The sequence below is a fragment of the Dermacentor silvarum genome, chromosome 2, assembly GCF_013339745.2.
Source record: "Dermacentor silvarum isolate Dsil-2018 chromosome 2, BIME_Dsil_1.4, whole genome shotgun sequence".
Taxonomy (NCBI): Eukaryota; Metazoa; Arthropoda; class Arachnida; order Ixodida; family Ixodidae; genus Dermacentor; species Dermacentor silvarum.
Window position 1 is genome coordinate 212,498,557 of NC_051155.1, and position 26,347 is coordinate 212,524,903.

At 43.4% G+C, this 26,347-nt stretch overlaps 1 protein-coding gene across 1 annotated transcript in view; it reads left to right on the forward strand.

The window, feature by feature from the left end:
• Positions 1–26,347, forward strand: part of LOC119440691 (transient receptor potential cation channel trpm) — a 207,414-nt gene that overhangs the window by 169,204 nt on the left and 11,863 nt on the right. Inside the window, exons 5-13 of the mRNA XM_049663014.1 lie at positions 89–216; positions 12,983–13,154; positions 13,943–14,126; positions 14,787–14,913; positions 15,776–15,848; positions 19,706–19,806; positions 21,369–21,503; positions 22,258–22,308; positions 25,923–26,063. Of these exons, the coding sequence (XP_049518971.1) occupies positions 89–216; positions 12,983–13,154; positions 13,943–14,126; positions 14,787–14,913; positions 15,776–15,848; positions 19,706–19,806; positions 21,369–21,503; positions 22,258–22,308; positions 25,923–26,063 (1,112 nt within the window). The remainder of the gene's footprint in view (positions 1–88; positions 217–12,982; positions 13,155–13,942; positions 14,127–14,786; positions 14,914–15,775; positions 15,849–19,705; positions 19,807–21,368; positions 21,504–22,257; positions 22,309–25,922; positions 26,064–26,347) is intronic.

Here is a 26,347-nt window from a genome sequence, read left to right on the forward strand (position 1 = left end):
AAAAATGCCGAAGCCAAGGCATCCGACGGTTACACCCTCTTTTCGTACTATTGCTTTATGTTCGTGTTAACCTGCGCTTACGTTTCAGGTGTGACGCGTCATGTTGGAGAGGCCCTCCTCACAGAAAGGACGCCGCAGCTTCGAGGCCGTGTGGTAGCAATCGGCATCGCCCCCTGGGGCATCATCGAAAACAGGAAAGACCTGATAGGGGCCAAGGTAAGCAGCTTGTCCTGATGCTCCTGCCTAAACTTTGCTTCCTGCAAGATGCATTACTCTGACAAGAGGCTGCATAGCATGCCTTCAGCTGCAAATTCTAAGACTGCAGTCACTGCAGAGTGAGGTTCAGTAGCTGGAAAAAAAAAGAAAGGCTTCAATATTTCATTCCTCGTGCTATTTGCATTTATTGGTCCAACCGTGGAGCGTCTTCGCTTGGCGTGCTTTGATTTGTTGTTGTATCGCTTCTGCTCAAACTGCTCCTGGTCAAGTGGCTGCGAGTATACATTGTCGCCAAATGCGTTGTATGTCATGTACGCCGCTATAATTAGATCTATTCTTCTGTTGTAATGTAAACAATGAGGTCACCGAGGTTAGCTCAGTGATATAATGATTTACGCGCAGTACAGAAGAATTAAAGACTACACACAACAATAATAAGTAACGCGATTTCATGTTGTATTTGCACATTCACCAAGAAACAAGCTGTGCGTGACGAAAGAAAAATGTAAACAAGTTAGTCGTATTCGTTTGGGATTTGCCAACTAAGATTATATTTCATCATTTCAGGAACATATTTAACCAAGCTAACAAGCTCGTGCTGAAACTAAACACTTATTGCTGGTATGACGCCCGACCTCTGGCTAATATCCCGATTTTGCCTTTGCCTTAAGAGGTGTTATGTAGGATTGTCTGCAGGCGTTAGAAGAGGTTGGAAGCAACACAGTTCACGTTATTTAATTTGACATTGCATTGAAAAAAAAAATAAGTAGCTGTTGGTAGTATAGCTGTGCCCAGCGTGTAACGGATATTACACACGGGGAATATATTGAGTATACTTAAACAAGGTGCTCCTGATTTTATACAAATCTCGTGGTACGAATAAAACTACAACAAATAAGTCAAAATCTTGGGACTGTTTCTGTTGTTAAAAAATGAAGCCTAAGGCTTTATTTTCATGTGTAACTTGGCTGGCACAGTTTCGGCCTAGTCAGAGGCTCAGAACCCGGAGCCACGGTCTCCACCTGTTCACGTACACCGCGGATGGCGTTCCTGGAATTGCGGGGCGTCGCATGCACCGCTCAGCCCAGCCATGAAATACGTGCCCCTGCATGGCGCGCGCCTTCCACAGATAGCTGCAGTGCACGCACGAGCTCTCTTTACAATATCCCTATCCCTCCAGTCGCCATCGTATGCCTGGTGCCAGTCGCTAGTAGCGCGTCCGAAAAGAGCACTACGTTTTAATTGCTTCGCTGCACCGGCGCTCGCAACAGACACGTTCGTCTACTGACCCTGCTCCTGGGGGGCCATTGTTATCGTTCGAATTTTTATTCCCGTAGCCTTTCGTGACCCGCGCTAAGGCGAACGGTATGATGAACTTTGTGTGCGGAGTGCTTTTGTAGTCATATTTTGTGACGTGGTGACACGCGTTTGTAATTAAGTGTTGGTCGTTAACCACGCCACTACGTTTCGCGTGGCCGTAGCAACCGGTGCAGGATAGCCTGGTGAGTTTGCTCATTACGGCATGATATTTTGGCTTGTGTTTCCATTTTTTTTGTGGGCCATGCAACTCTACTTAAATTCTAGACGCGTTTCATGAGACAACATACCGTTCATCTGTGTTAAACTAGTCTACAAGATAAAGAGGTGGTAGCAAAGTTCGAAAAGCGAAGTAGCATTCTTTGTAACAAGTAGGTACTCTGAATGGCAATGTATCACCGTCGTGCCTGTTGCTGCGGGATTCTACGATAACTTTATAACCTCGAGAAACCTTCTCACTTTGATACAGCTCTCTCCTTCTGTGGCTCGCAAGCGTGACTTTATGCGAAGAGTGAGGATAGGACGATGGTATCCAGAGAACGCCGTATGTGACATTTAAAGCACACTAAAGAGAAATGTTAAATAAGTTTAGAATGATGAAATATTCTTTCAGAAGTCTATATCCATTTCGAGGTGTTAGGCTGAATATTAGAAGAGACAACAAAGGTCAAATTTCCAATTTTTTGAATTTCGCGCCGAAACCCTATCGCTGGTACGTCAGTGTGACGTCATAGATTTCAATGCGTTTTCTCGTATTTTTGTGCCGTTGTGACTCGTGAAAAGCTTTCAAAACTTGCTAAGTTGAGTCTTTGGGTCTTTTAGAACACAATGCAGTCCAGCTTTATTGATGAAACTTTGACTATGCCCGTCAAAACGCTGTCAAATATGTGACGTCACACTAGCTCGCCGTGGTGTTACGGCGAGCTAGTGCGGGAACTTCAAGGCAGCGTCACTGCGTGTCGTTTCTTTATGCACCTTTTTTGGCTTGCAGCCTCTTCTCGAAGGAAGAGTGGCTTTTTTGGTATTATAGAAGGGTAATTTACTAATACAGCGCCTCTATCTTGTACGCGTTTGAAAAGCCGACATCTGGTTTCGTCTCTCCCGATTGCCCAGGCCGCGCCGATATTGCGGCCTAGGCCAATCTAGGCCAATCGCGTGAGGCGAAACTGAACTTCGGCTCTTGGCACCCGTACAAGATAGCGGCCCAGCTCAAATAATTTTCTCTCTTTACCCTTTTATCACCGGAAAGATCCTGCGTCGTTCGGCGTCGACTCGTCATCATGTTGTCACACAACGTACATGCTACAATTAAAGACGAAATACGTTTCGCGTGCTTATAGATGAAAGCGGCGTTCCATCGTTCCGTGACGCGTACTGTAAGTACGGCCCAGATAGGGTTCATGCGATCAACGAAGTTAAACCGAAATGGTTTGTAGCTCCTGTAAAGCGTGCACCACCACAGTTATACTTACCATGCGGCAAAGTTGCTTTGATGCATTACGGGCGGCAAATTTTTTTTTTTTGCAAAACCTGGACGACCACCCTTGCAATTTGACCGGGAGATATATTACTGCATAACCAAAAAATGGAGACTTATTGAATTCTTACAATGAGAGCCGGACACTTTGATGGAGAAAGTGTAAACGAAGGAAGAAGACAAGAAACAGTACCGCAGAAACTTATAAATAGACGCTAGATGACCATAAATAAGACGCGTACAATACAATTCGACAGATCTAAAACATAAATAGACGTATAAACAGCGGAGGCAAGCTTTGTCTGTAAGTTTCTTCCTTTCTCCCCTGCACTTCACAGACTGCTGACGTTTCCGAGGGAAGCACCTGTGCAAGCGTGATAAGCGTGAACGGCATATCACTGCCGCTTTTTCATTCCCTGCTTTTATATGAGAGCAAAGGCGCGTGGCTGCAACCAAGCGGCCTTCGTTAAGACCCGTCGCAAGCAAAAGCTTCGTTATCGGTCTGACGGGTGCCAATTACGTGTCGTACAGCACTCGTTGCTATGACACGCTTGCGACGAAGACGTGCTTCCGGGGCGGTATAAGCTCAGTTCTGACCTCGACAAACCAAGATTAACAGTGTTTTTACCGCTTTAACAAGACCTAATTATACGGGCTACGAGGGATCATAACAAATAAATAAGCGAGAATGTTTTAAGGATGGACGTATAAATAGAACAAAATGACGTACGCGTGTCAGTGTTTTTCATTCGTGATGTAGCAAAAAAAAAAAAAAAATGCAGCGGTCACAAGAGGGTCAGAAAGAACGTTTCAGCACAATAATTTGTTCCGAAACACAAATGTTCGCGAGCTTTATATAACAATGAACAAACTTAAGCAAAGAGCCAAGCTAACATACAATTGAATGACATGCCTGGGTGCCGTGTTGGCATTAGGTCATTGTCATTGTTTACAGAGACGGCGTTAAGAACATCCGAACTAGCTGCTTAACTATATTGAAAGCGATTGGAATTACGTTTTTGGGATTTTGAAAATATTAACCGGATAAATTTTGTAGTGGCTTGTTGCATCCATCTTATTCCTACTACTGACCTTCATTATTTCTTTTCTGGCTTCTATTCAACGTCTACATTGTGATTATACTCGTCAGGAGTTGTGGACGTCCCACATTTTATGCTGAAATTATGCGTTGTGCCGTCAATATTTTTCTAAAACGTTTGCACACTCGAATTATTATTATTATTATTATTATTATTATTATTATTATTATTATTATTATTATTATTATTATTATTATTATTATTATTATTTGATTTGTACACATATACACACAAGGACACAAAGGGATTAAGGAGGGAGCAAGCTGACAACTGCCACCGAGAGGGGCACAATGCCTGCCTACTCCTACAGGAGGAGGGAATAGAGGAAATGAAAATATGAGAAAAGAAAAGAGGAAATAAAGAAACGACGGAGACACAGACAGAACAAAACAAAAACAACACAAAAATAGAAATAACGTCTATAAACGGGAGGCCAAGTCAGTGTCCTGCAGAAAACTTAGCAGGGCTCGATGGGCCTGGTCACGTCTTGCAAGCAAGAGCAAGCAATAAAAAAAATGCACTGGGATATTTCTATTTATAATGCGATGGAGTTGTCGGGGGTTACTAAGAAATAAAAAAGTAACGGTAAAATTTTAGAATTTAATTTCTACAGAGCGAGTGTTTAATTCAGATTGGACAGGTCTACACAGTTGCAACTGTAGCTTTAGGGAATACAAAACTGCCGCTATAAAGATTCGACAGAAATGACTAGGTATTTATAATTGTTCTTCTCAAGTTAATTGTGATAACACACTTTATTCCGTAAGACAGACAGGAACCATAGGAAGAGCAAGAAGGTAGGATGGCATACCCTTAAAAAATTAAAGAAATTCGTCCGCAATAATAATTAAACACAATGTTCGGACGCAAGTACAGTTCCGAGCCTCCTAACCTAAGAGAGGAAAATCGACGCAACAAAGCTACATGCACCGTTGTCTACTGCCGTAAATTCAGTCCAGCATGAATGTTTCTTCATGGAAGCGACAAACTGTGTTCTCAATGACCAAAATAATCAGGCTCACCTAGCCGAATATTACCCGTGCAGCGGTACTGTTTCTTGCAGTCGATCATTTTAACAGAACGCTTACAAGTCTTCAACTATGGAATTTCAAGAGGATCATCAAATTCAACAGAGAAGAGAACCACTTGCGAAACTATCTACCTCATAAGTTAGGAACGACGTAACGTAAAGCTATTGCAGTCTGTTTCTATTCCATTTCTGCCACTAGCTCTCCCCGATTTGTAATAAGTTTTTCGGGTCATTTCCACTTCACCTGTCACGCAGCGTCATGGAAACCGCATCTTTTCATATTTTTACGTCTTTTCCATAAGCCCTCCGCTATTGGTTAAAAATTTTAGGGCGGCATCCACTTCGTCTGACACGCGGTGTCAAAAAAAAAAAAAAAAAAAAAAAACGACAACAGCGGACCCTGCCAAAGTTACGTGTACGCACTAAATATATATTAATATGCCGAAAAAGACTACTTTTTTGTATAACTGTTGGCTGCCTCGTTCCGAAATGAAGAACAGATTGCTGCCAGCCGATCGCTATGACACTGGCTACTTGGAGCTGCCGTGGAGAATGTATTTCTCTGTGTACATTAAAAATGTTTTCGTGGTAGTATAACGTTGTCGATTCCTTTCGGCACGTATACGACATCGCTCTGCCAACTCTTCTTTGCTGAGGATTCGTTTTAGCGGCATTTTTAACCTCCCGTTGCCCGCCACCGCAATTTTGAACCAGCCACCGCAAGCTAACCAAGCGAAGGCGTACCAGTCGCAGACGCCGGCGCCGCCAAGCTCATCTGGTTATCTATTTTAAACGCGCCAGCTCGGACCCACCGAAACCACCTCCATCTCTTCGCGCTCCTCGCCTGTTGTGAGTCAATTGGATAAAAAAAAGAAAAAAAAAAACAACTGCAAGGTAGACAATGCTATTTGCTTTTAAAGCAAACAAAATCACCTCCTATACACGAGGAAAGCGTTTGATTGATCTGCTTAAACAACACGGCGGGCCACTGCCTGATGCTTGCGTCTTGGTTGTTACGTGATTTTGACGTCAGGAGGTTAGAATAAAATCACAATGGCATATTTTTACGTTATACGACCCAGCATGTAGAAGTTTGTTTTCACAATTCAGATAATGCTTTTTTTGTTTTGTTTTTGTTTGTTTGGAGACTGTGTCTGCAGAGCTCTCAGTCCCGCCGAGGTTGTTCAATAGATTTGGCGTTCTATTGCTAAACACGAGGTTGCGGGTTCGAGTCCTAGCCCCCGCAGCCGCATTTTAATGGGGGCTGATTACATAGACATTTGTGTATTGATATTCAGTTCGCGTTAAAAAAGATGTGACCAGGTGGTTAAAATTCTCCTGAAATGCCCCACTGCTCTGTTTCATAGCGCTGTTAATGCTTTCGAAAACTCGTACGAATCAGTAAATCAAAATGCGCAAAAAAAAACAATACATAAGCTTCTACTGAAACAAAAGCTCGCTGAAGAATATCTATAAATCAAAGCCCCTTTCTTAAAGAAAGATGGTTGAACGCGAAGCTTTCGCCTATGCAAACTGAACTAAAGTTAAAGTTCAAAGCCAACGACCACGCAACGAACCCAAGAAATGCTGAGCAACCCGATGCGATGCATATGTGATTTGCTTGCTCGTTTAGGATTGTATTTTTTGAAAGTTCAAGTTGAATGAAGACACATTTCGTTAAGTTGCATAGCCTTTAATTTAGATAACGTAGCCGCTTGTTTACACGCACACACTCACACTTTCATGGACTGCATGCCGGTGCCGATACACGGGATCGGCCTTAGGGGCAAGATCGCGCTCGCGCTTACGTTCGCGTACGGCAGCCTCTTCTTCTGCTGTGCGCTGCACGCGCCGCCTACCCATAGTGATGGCCGGGAATGCATTGCGTGACGCGCGTAATGCAATGCAGGGCGCACTATAACGTAAAATGATTCCAAACTGTTTTGATTCCAAACCCCTGACGTCAAATTTACGTAACCACCGAGGCAAGCATCAGGCGGTAACCCGCCGCGTTGTCTCAACAACCCAATCAAACACTCTCCTCGTTTATAGGAGGTCACCTTTGTTCGCTTTCAAAACCAATAACATTGTCTACACTCGGCGGTTTTTCTTATCTAATTGGCTGACAAGAAGCGAGGAGCACGCTGTAGTGGAGAGGGTTTCGATGGGGCCGAGACAGCACAGTGACAATAGATAACCGCATGAAGAGGGTGGCGCCGGCTTCTCCGATTGGTTCGCTTCGCCTTACTTAGCTTGCGGTGGCTGGTCGAAAATCGCGGCGGCGTGCAACGAAAGGATGAGAATGCCGCTAAAACGGATCCTCAACAAGGAAGAGTTGGCAGAGCGATGTAGTATGCCGTGCCGAAAGGGCTCGACTAACATTTTACTGCCACGCAAAAAGGTTTATCATGCGCAAATAAATACATGCTCACCGGCAGGTGCGAGCAGCGAGGGTCAGAGCGATCGGCCCACAGCCATCATCTATTCCTTTCGGAACGGGGCAGTCTGTGCCTATTCAGAAAAAGTTTCAGTTTTGTTCGTCATATTAATGCATTTTTTTCGCGTGCACGTCACTTTGACGTGGCGAGTTTTCGCGGTTTTGTGAGGTCGCGTGACAGACAGGTGAAGTGGGCGTAGCCAGAAAACAATGGACCGAATAGCAGAGAGCTAATGGTGAAAAGGCGTAGAATCAGGAACGATTATTTTTCTTTTGTGCGGTTTAATCATGCATAATCAGTTTGTACACGTTATAGCAGATGGGGAGCTATCGCGGTTTTCGTGACGTCACGTGACAGACAAGCGAAGTTGGGAGTGGCCCAAAAAGGTTTTGACCAATCGTGGAGGCTGATTGCAGAAATTGGAATCAAAACAGTTTGGAATCATTTTGCGTTATAGCGCGGCAGATATATACAGTTCGTCTGGGTAGTGTGACATTGCAGTTCCCATTGTTCTTATCGGTACAGCCTACAATGTAAACTGTAGTGTTCTACGATTGTGTGCGAACATGCGCAGATTGGTCTATTGTGTGCGCAGATGCGAAAATAGTTCCATTGAGTAAGTTGGCTTTCCTGCAGTGCGTTTTCGGCTCTCACGGACGAATCAGTGAGACCTAGAAAGCTTCGCTTTAATAACCTTCGGCGCTGAAAACCACCCCCAATCAACATAGCTGGATATTTCTGCGTTTTAAGGATATTTTTTGTGCTTGATTTTCACATATTATTTCCCTATAACCCGCATTCGGTTCAGTTAAGGCGCGCTAGATGAATTACCTTTGAAACACACTCTTCTTTTCACAGACTTAAACAGACTTTCTCTAGAAATAATGCAGAACGTTCTTGAGAAACCACCCCAATGTTTTTGAGATTGGCCTTAAGCAGCTGAAGCAACTGCTAAAATTCTTTTGAGGCGTATTCAACGGTTCTGAAACTGAGTCGTGATGGTTTAAGGTCAACACTCGGGGCGTTCTTTCTTCGCTTCATGCTTCGCGACCGAGACTCTTTTTATTATTCATGAATGCCTAAAGCAGACCGCCTAATTAAAAAGCGATGGAATAGGTGAAGTTCTTGAAGAGAAGAAGAAAAAGAAAACTCCCTTATTTGCTATCACGAAAGGTCAACGGCTGGGATAAAATCAGCAATAGAAGAAAGAAAGAGCGAGTTTTATACAGAAGAAAAGCAAGGGTCTTTCGTTTGGGCGTCGAAAACAAAACTAACATTATTGTTCCTTAGGCCTTGAAGAAAAAGCTTGTTGCTTTGAAATGCTATAAGAAAAGAAAACTGAGATTAGGAAAACAATGTTGTGACGGAGAACAGAAGGCCACTCGTATTGCTAAAACAAATTTAGTTTGCCTGGAGCGGGATAACGCAGGGAATATCTTGGTATTGGGGTGATTTAAAATGGTATAGGGTGCAGATGAACAGTTTGTTGCGAGGATAGTGTGATAAAAGCAATACAAACAAAACGGCGTACGCTGTATAGTGAAATTCTCGCTACCAAATCAGTACTGCCGATAAAGTGTTCTGGCCTTGCATCTGCAGCGGCTGCCCGCCGTTTGCAGTGACCGTGTCCAGCAACAAGGAGTACACGACCTAAAGTAAATAGATGTGCCGCAATACGGGCCGACCAACCTGAAGAAGTATGTTTATTTATCTATGGACGAACAGTTTCACAGTCCAATTCATCAGTTTGTGCACGAAGTGAGCCAGCAAGTGCGTCTTGTACGATATATCAAAAAGGTACTCTTTTTACTTTGGCACTTCTTCGTTTTTAAATAGTATTGATCCAGTTTAACCGCAGCGCTTTAAGGCGCTTGAACCTAATTTAACCGATATTGAAGATGGTCAATCTAACAGAAAAAATAAATTAGGTCTCCTCAGATAGCTGATCATTCACCTTAACCAAACAGTGGCGACGGTCCAACGGTCGTCACTGTTGGGGGTTTGGTTTTAGTGAAGAGATTGAAGGTTGTCCTTATCTGCCATATTTATTGATTTAAAATATATTTCCGGTTACCTTGAACGTGAAACGTTAACCTCTTTTACCAAGACCTGTCCTTTCATCAGAAATGAAACGCAGAGTTTGAGGTTCTGAGCTACATTCAGCTCTTCTAACTCTTCCAACTGCGATTGCTAGACATTTTTTATGTAAAACTTTTTCTTGCTCTTCTTTTTTACGGTTTGTCATGTAAGTGCGCTTATGATAACCGCGCTACTTTTAAGAGAGGGTACATTGTTCCCACTCTTTTTTCTCCATTTTTTAAAAATGAAAGTAGGAAATATCGGTAATATGAGAGCGATTGTGCAACAGCGAAAAGTGACGTGGAAACAGTTCGATCCCCTTTCTTCGTTTACGGCCTCAGTACAACGACAACTGTCGTGCCCAGTTCAATCAAGCACCCGCTTCCACATAAAAACCGGCATCCGTATCCTATACTCCGGGCTTCAGTGAACCACTCGCTTGTCTCCTGCGTGACTACGACGCACAGGAGGCACACGTACAGGTACGGAAGCTCAGAAGCAGCCTTACTAATTTGAAATACAAGTTGAAAAGAAAGGACCTTTCGGGGGTCGAGTACGAAATTCCGTGCCCAGATTGCGAACACGTATATATAAGAGAAACTAAGAGGGAGAGAGAGAAAGAGAGAAGAGAAGGCAGGGAGGTTAACTAGAATCAGATCTTTGGTTTGCTACCCTACACGTGGGTTGAGAAAAAAGCGGGTTAGAAAGAAGTAAGAAGGAGAAGAAGAGAGAGGCAGATAAAAAAATAAAATAATTACTGAAGGCGTTCTTCGAGCCCTGTAGATCACAGAAAGCACACCAATGGTCTAACAGTCTTCTGGTAAGGTATAGAGTCACACCTGCGTTGGAGGATTGTCTCTTCGGACAGAAGTGAGTCAACTAACTTGCTGAGCACAAAAGTAAGTGAAGATGTCTGTGCATAATACTATGAACGCTGGCATAGAATGCGACTGATGATTTTATTGAAAAGATGGTTCCGCAAACATTCTAATGATGCAAAAAGAAGAAAGTGGCGCCTAATGCCCCCGCAGAGCTTGTTGTGTCTTCTAAGCACCTGATCAACTGGGATGTTGCCTGCGTCATCACACTTAAAAAAAATAAAAATAAGCTGATTTCACGTTGATACATAAAATCTCTTGATCATTGAAACCACTGCACACACGCTTAACGGGAATACCAGCAGCCTACCCTCCTCATATGCGTGATACCTGCATCACGTGATAACACCTACTTAAATGAGTGTATGTTGCCGTTTACAGTTGTTATAAACCAGGCTCCCGTGGGGGAGTCGTAACCTCTATCAAGTTATTGCATTACCTTTGCCGGCGACAGGTGTATTACTTACTGCGTATCACTGAACAGCTATTGAACCTCGAATACATTAGCTTATATTCACTAAGTTTAGATATGCATTGCGTGAGCTTTAGCTACAGTAAGGATTTTGTCCTACATTAGAAAAAATATCTCACGGATGCGCATTGACAGACAGCTCAAGATTGAGGCAACAACTCATATGTATGCCCCCTTACATATGTTAATGATAAAAATTTGCAACGACCTCACTGTTAACGCGCTCGTTCGCATAAGATTCAAGAAGTTCGAGGAAGTTTTGTCGTTAAGTGAGATATATCATCGTTGTTACATGGGCACGTGAGGGTCTAGCGGCGAAAGAGAACCTGACTCCGAGGTTGCTTGTGTGTATCGATTGCATGGATCTGTGTACACACGGTATCTTCCTGCTTCGCGAAAGCCTCCTGTTGGGTCTTGCTGCTTGAGCAGCTACATAAAGGATCGATGCCGTTGTAAAAACCATATCTCTTGAAGCATCTCTATAGGATTCTCAGTCCTGTATCTTCTGGAAAGCAGTCGATATTCCGGGGAAATAAAAACACTTTCAGTGTTTACGCCTTGGTTGCGGAAATCATTCGGCGTAATGTTAACATGTAATATGCTCTCGCGCTGGAGGTAATCAGATTTGTGCAGCGTGTGAACTACGGTGTCCTCGGAGCGCCCCGACAAAGGGGGAAAAAGAAAGCCAAAGTTAAGATGATTCCACCTTTACCCTTGGTGTGTCGCCCCAAGAGTGGTTGACTTGTAGCTTCGGTTCATTCTCACATTTGCATTCTGGGAAAGAGACAGAGACAAAGAGAGAATAAAATAAAAGAGAAAGCCGAAAATCCAACGAGACGCGCGTCCCCCTTTTTGCATTACACTGTGGAATGTTGCGCATGATGGCATTGGTTATTTGCGTTTTGGAGTACGCAATGTTTTTACGGAGTCGAAGGGGCGCATTTGACTCATACTAGCGTGCATACGCGGTTCTACTGAGGCTGACACCAATTTATCGTGTCTCCAAAACTAGAACAAGTACGTATATATATTGTTGCAATAGGTAGGGCGTGAGTTTCGTCAGGTAAACTTGTTATCCATCGCTGTCAGTAAGTATTCGATTACGCACGTTAATGGCTTTGAACACTACGAAACGTGATTGTGGTAAGTCAGTTCTGGGGAATCCAGCAAGGTGAAAGACGGTTCATAAAAAAAAATTCACAACAACCCAACAGTAGCGTGAAGCTACCAGGGAACCCCTTGGGATTTCTGATAATATGGGCTTCTTTGTAACTTGGTTGGGTGGATTTCAATTTTCACTTTGATCAAACGTGATTGCTCGGTAATCCAGTGAAAGTACTGTACGAATGTGCATCAATAAGAGCGAAATTACTCTGTTCGTAGCGTGAGTGAGTGAGGTGTTGTGAGCGTTGAAGCGGGGACTGTAAGCAGTCCATGGAAATGCAAATTTCAATCAGTGCTTCGGAGTGGAAGGACGGAGACTAAGTACAATGCATCTACAGCAGTATCTATTAGTTACCTACGAGTTCTGCGATAGTCGTAACAGAGTGAAATAGGCACGACCAGCCTATAGGGAAGCGTGTCTAACATATTGCCAACGGCGTGGAGCCTTAATGCATCTACACAACCAGGTGATTACATTACCACTTCCATCTGCCTGTGTCAAGAATGGAACGGAAAGAAACATCTTATTTGTCTAAAGGCTATAAGCAGAGCTATGCACTGTCGCTACATCGGTGCTGAAGGAAAGACGCTCTTTCGTGATGTTGTTTACTGTTACTTGAAGCATATTTGCTGACTTCACATCGGGAATGCAGTTACCAATTATGAAGATGGAAAATTGAACAGTAAGCCAAATTTCGTGTCTCTTCTGCAGCATTCCCGTGTTTATATTGTATTTCCTCACTTCATGTTCTCCATTTATCCATAGTTGCCGTTTCATACTTCACTCCCGCTCCTTTCACCCAATCTGCAGCGGGTTGTGCAGTACTACAGCATCTCGTCGCCCAAAAGCCGCTTTGCAGTACTCAACCAGCACCACTCCTACTTTGTGCTGGCCGACAACGGCACGACGGGAAAGTACGGCGCCGAGATCGGCCTCCGGAAACGCTTGGAGAAGCACATCTCCAGGCAGAGGTTTTACCACCGTGAGTGGCTTCCTTTACGCACTCCGGCCGTTCTCGCGCTGTCGTGTTGTGGAACGAGTACACTTGGTTCCAATTGAAAATGCTTCGAACGCTGAAAGCGAATCAAACTAAACTGAACCATTTCATCTGCACACAAGATACACGTCGCACGTATATGTATTCTTCTGCTATAAAATTATTTTCTGTGGTGAGACCGAGGCCCGAAATAACTCAGCTACTCCATTTCTCTATGTTTCGCAGCAATAAAATTGACTAATAAATAAGTAAATTACTGACTGACTGACTGAGGGCTTGACTAATTGAGTAAGTGCATAATAAGTGATGACAAAGAAAAATAAGGCCCAGCAAAGGAGCGTTCAATCAACATATAAATGTCTCAGAAAAGGTCTGAACGAGGGCACTCATCAGGAAATGACGCTGTTTTAAGCCGGATATACGCAATATTCTAAGGCAATTATATTCCCGATGCTCCGTGAAGAATTGGTAGGACGCAGATACGGCGAAGCCATGTTTGTAATATGAAATCGATGGATATGGGAAGTTCATCATTTCGTGACGCACAGATATATAGCACCGTTATATCGCACAGGCTTTGAACAAAGATGTCGGTAACACCATAAAATAACTGAAAGGGAGTCTTTTGCGTTCGATAGTTTCTTGAAGTCAATTGGAGGTTCATTTTGGACCAGTAAATTATTATGAAGCGCTTCCCACACTCTTTCTTAAACACTTAACTTTCCAGCCAAAGAGTCGAATGCGCGCTACTTTGTCCCTGTATCTCCATGCAGGTTCCAGCGTGCAGTGGTGCGGCATTCCCGTTGTGTGCGTGATTGTCGAGGGCGGCCTCAACACGGTGCGCACTGTGCTCGAATACGTGACCGACCTTCCTCCGGTGCCCGTGGTGGTTTGCGACGGATCGGGACGGGCCGCCGATCTCATCGCCTTCGCGCATCGATACATACCCGACGACGAGTACGTACAGCGGGCAGCCCTGCGAAACGCCGCAGTTTCGTTTGCCGCGGAAACCGTGTATATAAAAGCGCACAGACATTAGGAAGCCGCGCTATTACGAAATGCCCCATAGCACTTCTTTAGTTGTCTCAAGAACTAGTTAGGTTAATCAACAAGAAAACACATTACGCATTCTCCTAATGGCGTCATCTTTCTTATTAACGTGCCAGTGTACCCTGCCGCACTTTCCTACTGTTTCAGTTTCCCCCCCCCCCCCTCGTTTACCTGCCTCTATCTGTACAGTCATAATTCCTAGGGAGATTTCTCGAGGAAATGCAGTAACTCAAAGGTATTGAATAACAGCCCTTTGACGGCTGTCGTCACAGTTAGCGAGAAGTAAGTGAGCATACATATAGGAGAGAAAAGTATAGCGTGTCATATTTCACTTTGCGCGGAGAATTAAACTTCTTACTCCTAAAAAAAGCCGCAATGAATACTTTGTTTCCGTCGCCGGCACGTGTTAGATCTCGGCACCTAATAATGGTAATAAAAAATGGAGGATGGGTATTGGTGCCGCTTTCGTCACTACTGCATTTGCAGATATCCTCACCTATATATTCCGAGCAGCGCTTTGCTATAACAGCGAGCCGTGAACACGCGCTCGCGCGCTTTGCTTCGCAGGAGCAAGTTGCCCGAGGGTTTCCGCGAGCAACTCATCACCACCATCCAGAGGACGTTCCAGATACAGCAAGAGCAGGCCGAACAAGTCTACGTGGAACTCCTGCAGTCCATCAAGAAGAAAGACCTTGTACGTTCGTGTGGGTGGGGACAGCCACACCGACGCTCGGATACCGACAAACCTGTCGCGCTCTAAACTTATCGTTTATGCCCTTATTTTTTTTCTTGTTTTTGCACTGCCGCTGTTGACGTCCATCTGCCTAAACCTTGCCGTTCGCGGGCTGCCTTATTCGACGGTGCTGCAATGACGTCTTTTCCTAGTGACAGTTGCCAGCCTGCGTTTTCTTCGAGGGAGCGAAAATGCTGGCCCAAAATACCTGTGCCTGGGTGTGTAGCGATACCGAGATAGAAGAAAGCACCGAGGATTAAAAAAACAAACAGCGAAAAAAGGGGAAAAGCAGGTGACATGTTTACCGTTAGCTGGCACGAAAGAAGTAGTGGTTAACTTCTCTTGACGGTGGACGAAATGGAAGCGATCTCCGAAAACGATAAAGACTACTGCAGACGCCCGCGACGACATCAAGAGGGTCCTCAATTCTTCTTCCGCATACATATCGAATAAGATAGTGTTTGCCATTTCGATAACCACATTCTGTCATCTATACCTAACCAACCAAGCCCACTGGCATTCTTACCGCAAATGTGCAGCAAAACGCTGCCACCACAGCAAGAGGCATGCATCCGAATGCTCTCCAGGTGTGCCTGTGAGACCAAGTGATGGGCGCCTGAATACGACCGCAAGATGCGAGCCGCGTGCAAAATAGAGCACTCAGTGGAGGCGGGACAGGAGAATGACAGGAGCACGAGTGCTAAGACGGCTCAGGGAAGTGCTTATCGCCACAGCTCGGTCTTGCAATCATGGCGCACTTTATTTTTCTCCTTTGCTCTCTCTCCGATCGCCTCACATCCCCGCTTCTCCTTTTGACTCGCAGATAACGGTCTTCCGCATGGGAGAAGGCCCCTGCAAGGAACTCGACCAGGCAGTCCTGTCGGCTCTGCTCAAAGGCAAGCAGACAATCAGCGATTTTTTAAAATGCTAGTGGTCTCTGAAGACGGATAGATTTAGCTGGGGGATTAGTTTGATAAGTTGGAAGCATGTGCCCCGAGCTGCTTCATTTCACCTATATATGGGCCGAGGCGCTATGACGAAACAAGATTACTCGAGAGTAGACTGATTAGTAGACGAGAGTAGAACATTAAAAACAAAATGTCTTCTTTAAGTGTAAGCTTACAAAAGAAAGAACAACGAAAGAACAAAGAAAAATAAATTATAGTTTCAACGCATGCACACTCAGCGCAAAGTAAAAAGAAATAAATTCATATCAGAATATAATAATTTTAAAATAATATATAAAGGTCAAATTCAGACGCATACACACTCTGAATGTACGGCATGCTGCTAGGTGCCACTAATTGCTGCTGCTAATTAAGTTTTGTCAGTCGTCCGTGATTTATTAGGCGAGATGGACGACGCACGGAAGCATTTTCTAATCGACATTCAGAGCCCAGACAGCGCGAGCTCTTCTCTCGAGCGGGGCATTTGTGGTGTGACTAAACGAAAGCTAAAAGAATTGATAAATCAGTTTAGAAAGACACAATATTTTTCAGACTTCATTTCAATTAATTTTACAGAAAAAGGTTGATGATTTGGGGGCGGCAGAAGCTCCCTTCTTCCGTTATGCTGCCCGAACTGCAGCACCTGGACGTTAGTGTGGCGTCATATATTTCCAAAGATTTTCGACTGTATTGGTTGGTCACTTGGTTTCTGAAAACGTTCTCAAAGCTTGCTTATTTGAGTATTTGGTTATTTCAGGATTCAGTACAGTTTTTCTATTAGGTCCTGAGCAGAGCCTGTCGAAATGTTTTGTTTAGGGCCATTTGCATTGCCTCGAAACGCCAAATGTCATTCGTATTGCTACGTATTGATATAAAGAAAAACATTAGGAACTTCAAAAAATTATAATGTTAGTTACTTCAGTCCATGATGGCCAAAATATGAGTAATACGCATGCGAAACGCGATAAAGTACATTGCTTAAAGTGGGACCTTACACGGTAAGGTACACGTACCAAGACAAATCATACAATTCAAATACGTTCTTCAACATGGAAGAGCAATTATTAAAAGTATACGAGTAGCTTAGAAACACGGTATTTATTTGGAATAAAGCAATTATGATTTAAAGCGAGAAACACAGTCAGACCCAACGCACAGAGATAGATGATTTTGGCTGTGCGTGCGTTATCAAAAAGCCGCAATAATCGATTCGTATATAACGAGGGGTTGAAATATAACGATGAAACCTTACACTTTTAAACTGTACATTCTATGGCGTTTCTCGCATTTATCCTTCACTTTTTTTAATTCCTGCGTGCTCTTTCTTTTTTTTTGTTTTTACAATGCGGTAGTTTAACTTTCTTTAGCATTTCTAAGTAAAAACACATGCTAAAGCTCGCTCAAAATTAATTCAGCATCATATTACGTGCTTATGATGTTCTAGTACGAAAAAAAATGTTTGTTACTAAGGTGCGTAGCGCATAAATATTAACAGCGTAGGTTAGGCAAACCAAAAAGTTGTGCCATAATAATTCTGAACCTGCCATGCTAATCCTAACGAGTTTTGTATCTTTGTAGTTTTAACTCTGTTCTTGCGAGCTAGTCGTCCCGAGCCCGCCCGCGAGGTTAATTTAAATTGGCACACTGCGAGTTTTGGATATCCGATGACAGCCGTTCATTACACGCTAAAACGCAGGCTGTTTTTGCAAGCTGATCGGCTTATGTGAACGGTATACGTAGTCTCGAGCGAGTAGCCGCGGATGGGTCCCCGCAATGAACGGTGCGTTGTCCAGTTCCTGAAATACGTGCGGCTTTGTGGAACCCTCATTTGCAGAGCGAAACGAACGAGAGCCAATGGTTGAATATTCAAGAGAATAAATTTGAAGCTCTGCGAAGCAGCGCCTAAAGCGTCAGCAAGCTCCGATTTCCTTAAGTAAGCACGCGATTTATGCAACGTTCAATTAAAAGGCCCAATGTTGTTGAAGCTTCAGCAGGGACGCGAATATCGGTCCACCAATAGAATCCCCCCCCCCCCCCCCCCCCCGCAGATAAAAACAATTATAGCGAGGAAACACGGCAAATATAAAGAGGCTTTTCGCGCCTTGTTCTTTTCTTGTCGAGCATCGATTTTGCGTTCTTTCGTTACCCCTACACTCGCAGGTGTAAGCTTTAAGACGAAACCTGATAGTTTTTTATTAACACGAATTCATATTCTTACGTTAAGCACTAAGTAATGCTTATAAAGGGAAGCCACAATAAGGCCAATAGTTTCGTTCAAGATTGTAATCTTTAAATAATAATTCATCCTGATGATTGGCAAGCGTTTAAGATTCTATGATGCTGTCTATACAGCTTGCGGCAATCATGCGTCGAGCGCCCACGTAGTGACCCGCTAATATTTATGGGTTATGTCCACTGCCTTCGTCCTGCAGTGGACATAAATATAGGCTGATGCTGATGATGGGAAGCCGTGTCGATAATTGTAAACGTCAACGTAAATTGGAAGCAGCGCCGTGGCGTCAAAATTGTGAGGTTTTTCTCAGTGATGTGATACTTTGGGTAGTATCTTATGCAGTTCTTATGCAGTTCCGAAATTTTCCTTGCCGTCGAGTGGCCGCAGTAAGAGAGGTTTAGTTCGCGAATGTGGACTACGGGGTGAAATACTGTTTCTTATTAGGTTGCTGCTTGGAGGCAGTCAGTCCTCGGCTACAGCAACAATTGTACAATATAAATGGAGCGCAGAACACTAGAACACTATCTTATACTGAAGGGAGGCGTATTATAACACCATTTTTCAAATAAATCTGATATAAGTGGATTGCGTGCTCTTTATGGCAGCCGGAAGGTGTGGGTTTGAACTCACTGTCCACAATTACCCGCCGGTACAGGCTTCCTCCAGCCTCACTCTCGTCCTTTTTTAACGATCACAAGACGGAAAAGAGCCTGAGCTATTCAATGATGTAACGTCGAAACTCTATAACTGCAAACGGTAATGTGACAGAGAACAAAATAACTAACCCCAAAATACAGGGTGATCATTTTTACGTTTTGTGGAATTTTTGAAAATCGACTGTGGCAGATAGCACAGTCCTTGTCCTTGAGCTAGATTATTCGAAGGGGCGGGCATTAATAGCACGAGAAATCGAAACACGTGTTCAACTAAATAAAGAAAATTCACTAATTAACACCTTAGTTAATTACTTTACGACACATCTTGCAATTTACGAATTCTAGCCGGTAAGTTTGCAAGACGCATCCACTTGAAATGAATTTCCTGGATGACGCCAGTTTCCAGATGTTATTTGTTATTATGTTATTTGCCAAAGTGTGGGACGAAATACGTGGGCCTTCCAGCTAATTTTGTGCTTCAGTGCATAAAAGAGCATTTTGGTAAAAAAGTAGGCGGAACAACAATGAATTTTTCGGCGAATTTGATGGCGCATATATCCAAACTGGTGTCATTCTGGAAATTCATTCCAAGTGGATACGCCTGACAAGCTCACCGGCTACAATTCGTAAATTGCAATATGTGACGTAAAGTAATTAACTAAGAAGCTAATTAGTGAATTTTTGTTAAGTAGTAGAATATATGTTTCGATTTCTCGTGCTACTAATGTCCGCCTCTTCGAGTAACCCAGCTGAATAATAAGAATTATGCTACCTGCAACAGCCAATTTCTAAAAATTGCGCAAAACGTAAAAATGAACACCCTATATATTACGACGGGATTAAAAGAAAAATATGGATGAAAAATCTCCCAGCCATTCACATTTCTATGTTCCTGTCACTCACAATGCACAATGCAGGCCAGTATCTGCCACCTGTGGACCAGCTGAACCTGGCCCTGACTTGGAATAGGGCGGACATCGCACGATCGGAGATCTTCGTCTACGGCCAAGAGTGGCCGGTGAGGGACGGGTACTATCTGAATGTTGCGTCTGCATGGTAGCCCCGATTCACCAAAGAACATTGAAGAGATATTCTGTAGCACAAAGCCAGATTACAGGCTATGTGGGGACGAGGCCAACGCATTCCGAGTAGTTTCTCTGTGATGTCTGAAATGGAAGCAGGAAATGCAGTACGAGGGGGCGTACAATAGCTAAAGAACGGGCGAGCTGGAGACAAATGAAAATATTTATTCTGAAAACACTCAGAGCGGCACTGTTAGATTAAGTCTGTGGCTTAAACAAACAGGGAGACGTGACTAATGAACATGAAAGCTAGTGTGTCTAAACAGTTGTTATACGTAGAATACACTTGAATGTAGTGTTTATTTTCCCGCTATTGATGTTTTGTTTAAGATTATATGACTGCTGTGCCCTGTTTTCAATGCTGATGGGTAGTTTGAGCCCAGTAAAGCTGCGATGTGGCAGTTTTCTCCGCACCATCTTCTTCACTTTAAATTTTTTGGTGAAGGCCAAGTTGATTGATTGATTGATTAATTTATTTGTTGATTCATTGTTTGAAATAAGCCGGAAATGGCTGTTCTTGAGTAGGATGACCAGTTGTGATCTTGTCTGTTTATTCTATATAAGTGGCGCGTAGAAACGTCAGGCTAGTGCAAATAATCTCAATGACCTTACTTGTGGTCTTGCGCGCGAAGGCTACTATAATAGTCAGAATAATCTTTCATTTATTAATGGTGTACATCAAGAAATTTTCTGTACTTTTACTGTTGCTGCTAATCCTAGTGTATTTATGGAATACGAGAAGGCCAATTCTCGTCGTCATCAGTATTGAATGTGTGGTACCCCAGGAAGAAAGTCTATGGACCCTTCGGTGCCGAAAAAACTGAGAGCAATGGCGTCCTTGTCACGCACGTCTAGCTGAAGAAGTCGCAGTAGCAGGTTCCTTAGACGCATTTTTTAATGAAATACTTTGATAACGTAAATGGACAATTGGGGTTTAATATTTGGATCAGGCTCCGTTCATCCGGCGATGAGGGTATCTTCCTTGAACTAGAGAATCACGTTATCTTAAATCCTTCTATTTCCTTCTCTTCGCTTACGTTCAAAATTAAGGGAACATGTTCACAAAACTTCTCTGCTGTACGTGCCGTCCACGAGAGGCTATCACCACGGCAATCACCTCCTTTGTCACGTCGACCGCTATTACAAGCAAGGGACGGGCGTCCGATTTCCGGTGATTACGGAAACTGTCATAAGCGCAGTTTTGTGAAATAAGGCCCAGGTTTGCGTATACTGCCTCTTCAAACTGGCTTTTTTTCTGATTTTCTTCTGATTTTCTGATTTTTCTTAGAATCTGATTTTTTTTAGAGTACGAGCATTTCTTGTCTGGGTTGTCATGCCTACTGATACGCACATTTTCTTAAACCTGAGAGGAAATAAAAAAAAATATTTGTAACAAATAACAACCGTAGGCAGGTGTGTATTGATTATTGCAAGAGAGGGAATACTTTATCTGCGTTGATAGACTCAGAGCTTCATTACTTTCATTGCACTGATCTAGCCGGGCGCGCTGGAGCAAGCAATGATGGACGCGCTTGCCATGGATCGAGTAGACTTCGTTCAGATCCTGCTGGAGAACGGCGTCAGCATGCACAAGTTCCTGACCATACCACGCCTCGAGGAACTCTACAGCACCGTAAGGAAAAAACTTCAAATGCTGAACACGTTCACGAGGTCCCAATTTAGCTGCTTCTTTAATTTCCGCATACATCTTATCCGTATATAGGGAACATGCTTAACGAATAACATAACCTAAATGGCATGAACAGTTTAAAATAAAAATTCCATAACGCTGCGATCTTTTTTCGCTACAATTAACTGATTTTCATTGCGTAAAGGCCCATCGGACTTAAGAGAGCAAAATCATTACCAATGTTGACGGTGCCATAAAGAAAGCCTGAGCTTTTTTTCTACAGGGCAAGACAGCAGGGAAGGTTATTCGTGTAAGACATGGCGGGGGTGAAGACTCTCAGATGGAATTCGCAGAGTTGTTTCGTCTACGTTTTTCAAGATTAAGGAGACCACGTTTTATAATACAGCTTAAGCTTAATTCGGTGCGCTAACTTGGTCACCTGTCTGTAACGAGTGATATCAGCTCTCTTTATGGTTTATTCAATATCAGCCATGACCTATCTGTTGCAGTTTAGGGCAGTGCATGTCGCTTTAGTTAATAGAAGAGGAATGGACCCTAAATTGTAATAATGACATTTCGTCGTGAAATCCACTGCCCTTTAAATCGGTGTACCTACGCTCACTCTCTCTTGAGCGTCTGTCGCAACTTACGTAAATAGTCACCTTCTTGCCTACCGTCGCCATTCTTTCGATATCTGTCACTCCCCCTTCACTGATTCAATTTGTTTTCTCCCTTCCCATTTTTTCCCCAATGGCAGAAACATGGACCCAGCAATACCTTTCGCTTTCTGGTCAAAGAGGTGCGCAAGGTAAGAACACCCTCGGCAGTGATACGGCGGTAACTTGCACAGCCTCACGAAGGTTTTGTGCAGTATTGTGGAGACTGCTGGCTACCGTACAACACCACTGTTTAGTACAAGGTGGCACATTCCTGACCCAAAAGACGTGCCTCATCGCGGATTTGACGCGGCAGCCTACTTGTTATATTGGTTTTAGATAGATAGATAGATAGATAGATAGATAGATAGATAGATAGATAGATAGATAGATAGATAGATAGATAGATAGATAGATAGATCGATCGATAGATCGATCGATCTACTCCGTATAGGCGAACCAACATAAGTCAAGCTCACACAACGTACAGTTTGCCACAAAAGCTTAGGGAACACGGGATGTGCAAAAAAAAAAAAAAGAAAAAAGAAAGAAAATTTCAATTCCCGCGAAGCTTGGGCACATATAGTCATCAATCGAAAGTTTCAGTGCGTAGTATATAGTCTTTGCAAACTACACAGCGATCCATTAAACTAGAAGCGCCGCGCCTCAACGGAGCCGAAATTCACATTTGTCGTGGAATCCGTGTCCCGTAAATTTCGGTGAGCGACTGTACGTTTTCCTTTCACTCTGATTTATTCTAGCGCCCTTCACCATCAAGTCTTCAACCTTCTCTTACTTAAATCTACACCTTGTGCGCATTAAACTTTGTTTTCGTAGCTTTTCCACACTTACTCTACATGCATCTTTCTTCATATCGACAGTAGCGCGTGCGAACTTATACAGCCGGCGCGCGCTGCTGTCACCTTGAACGAGGCTCCTCAGTAGCTCAAGGGAGCCGAGGCAAAGTTGCACACCTTCAGCCTCGCCAGTACTGCACGGCTTTGAGGCCACTTGGTACGGACACCTGCCCGATGACGCAGCAAAACGAAGGCAAAGAGCGGCACGTAGCGACAAAAAAGAAAAGAAGCTTTAGACAGCTCGGCATGCGAGGTAAAAACTCCAGCCTCTCGGTCGTGCGTATCAAGACGTTGTCGTGCAGCGTGAAATTGGAAAGCCCGTCTCTTCCTATCATCGTTCCTTCTGCACGCGTTTTTCTTTATCCAGTAACCGGCTGTCGCTTGCTGTGCTGTGTTATTTACGCATGCAGCGTGTTTAATTTGTTAGCAAGTGCTTTTTCTTTTACATATATATTCGTTCGCCGGGTCGAAAGTAAAAGAGTAAGTTGCCTTGACAGTGCCGAATAACAGATGGCAATAATATTTTTTTTACCAGGGACCAAATTTTACGGGCGGAGACTTTAATAAAAGGAAGCTGCCCTTGAGGAATAAATTGAGCGGAAGGGAGTTTGTAGACAGCTTCACGGTTGTGCTCCACTAAATTTTAGTTGAATTAAAGAAAAGCATAATTTAGATAATATAATTGTTTTTTTCCTTCTCTTGTCGGACTTAATCTGATGCAAGGGATGCTGATCGCAATGCTGTGCCTTTCTTAGTCGCTTTGTTTAAGTTGTGCACTCTTGGAGCGGTCACTCTTTTTATCAAGATATTTGTGTATAAGGGTTCTGCGCGCCCAATTCATCTATTGTACAGGCCTAAAAATGGCTGCAAATACTTATAAATCGGTGCTCGGTAAGCATTTCACAATGTTATATACATTTATTTGCCTTTTATAGTTACCAGAGCTCGCACTGTTGTGCAAGTTTGAGATTTTTGATTCGAATGAAACTTTGGAGTGAGCGGAGCTTCAAATACAGAACAAAGCAAAATACAATAAGCATATAAAGCGCAGGAGAGGGACTGATGCGTGGAAGTGTGATGGAAAAAAAGGAAACGGGTCTGCTTTGTCAGCGACATCTTGAAACGGAAGGACGGTAAAGTTAACAACGTGATCATTTCTTTATGAAAATGTGATATATTCATCAAATTATTCAGCCTGTATATAACACGTTATCTCAATTGTGCGCTACTTTATGCCACAGTCTTTTCTCTTTCGTTCTTATCTAATGACGTTTGGTTTGATTTCAGGTAAATGATATGCGTAAAGAATCATATTGGTGCCATCTTTTCGTGGTCTTTTTATCAAATAATTTCTTAACATATTTTAAACTGTGAAATCCTTGCGGAAAATCTTAGTTAAAAGAAACTTAGAAGACGACATACCGACGATTTATGTCTGCCCGTCATTTTTCGCTTGTATTAGTTGCAACCAACCTTTCACTTCATCTTGACCTCATTGCCTGCAGTTTGGTGAACCGAAATTTCTTTATGTAGAAGGACGTCATCGGATCGAATAGCTGATGCCTTACATATGTCTTGGACGAGTGGCGTTGTCTCCATGATTTCCCTGCAATTCCACTACGTATAAAAATGTTCAGATATCGTTCCAGAGAAAAAGACTGTTAAATCCAAACTACATCTAGATTAACAATTCCTGCTGCTTAAAAAAAAGGACAATACAGAAGACACTAACCTGTTTTTTAAACCAAATGACTTTTTGGAGTTAAGTATTACTACCTCCCATGTTTTCACATGCATAAGCGTGTACTGAGCGTTCAGCATACGCACAGCCGAGTTTGAAGAAAATGTGTATAACGTGAAAATACGAACGTGCAAAATTCGTTTATTAGCTTTTTGTAAGTCTTTGGTGAGATTACCCAGCGATTAGTTGAAGTACGAAATAAACTTTAACAGTCTGAAGCTGTTCGCAGCAAAGAGCCCCATCGTTAAAACTTGAGTGCCCTACAACACCATTTGCCATGTGTTTGACCGAACGTCCAGTCACCACGAAAAATGAAGCTGAATGTTCTTATGAACATCAGCCACGAATGCACTTGCAACTCTTTTTACACTTACACCAAAAGGTTCGCACACCGGATGAGGAGCGATTCGGTCAAACGAAATAATGGAACATTTAGTTCTTCACAGCAGTGCTACAAGAGAAAGGAAATGATGACGGTATTTACGTATGTGTAAATAACAACGAAAAAAAATGTATTTAGAGCCACAGGTAGTTTTTGAATATGACGACGGACAATTGAGATACTAAAGGTTGAAAATAAACAAATGAAAAATACATCTTAACACTGCTTATGCGTCATTAGTTGTGGGTGCCATGCCGCGTCACTAAGTACAAACCGGAAAAGATGATTTAGTGCCCGCATTCTGCGTATGTACTACGTCAGACAGGCAAGCTTAAGAACAGACACACGAGCCGAAGATGTGCTTTTGTTCGCGTTTAATTTCAGTTTACTGGCCCACGATATTTGATGTTGGTGAATCATACTACCAAAGAGCAATACAGCGAGTCAAAAACAGGGCTGATGTACAAAGGAGTGACGGTTAGTGTGTTGTCGCTATTCGCGCATACTACGTATTCCTGTGAGACATCTACACAGCTAATAGACGCCGTTAGAAAGTCCCCCAAAGTGTTCCTCAACTATAGTGACAAGAATGGACTTACGATTTGCATAAAACGGCTGCTGCTAACGATCCACGTTGGATTACTCGGCTGTCAGGTTCGACGTTTATTTCTCGAAAGAGGCGTTCTCGCAGAGTCCAGCTCAGACCGCTCAAGTGCTGGATCATATGAGTCGCAGTACTCGCATTGCTGCTCTCGAGCAGCTCGTGACCAGCGCCCGCATTCGCAGAACCTTCCTTCCGGCTACCGGTACACACTCTACGACATTGGCCTGGTGGTGGAGAAGCTCATGGGCGGCGCCTACCGGTCGGCCTACTGCCGACGGAAGTTCCGAAACCTCTACTCGACTGTCATGCGCCGCATGTCCACGGTAAGTCGTCTCACGTGTCATTCCCTGAACATCCGCATCTGTTCAGCCTATTCACGGGCGAAATGCCATAATTAACACATGGTACAATATTTATAGTAAACTTCAAAGCAATGCTGCGAAGCTTGCTTTAAATTCAGGGGCGGATATAAAACCTAAATTATAGGTACGAGGCATAGCTAGAGCATGCATAAAAAACGCTTAACCTTGCGCTCGGCCGCGCAATGCTTGAAACAGCGAAGCTGGGCGATCGTAGCCCAGCATTTTCCGGAAGTGCGCGTGAACTT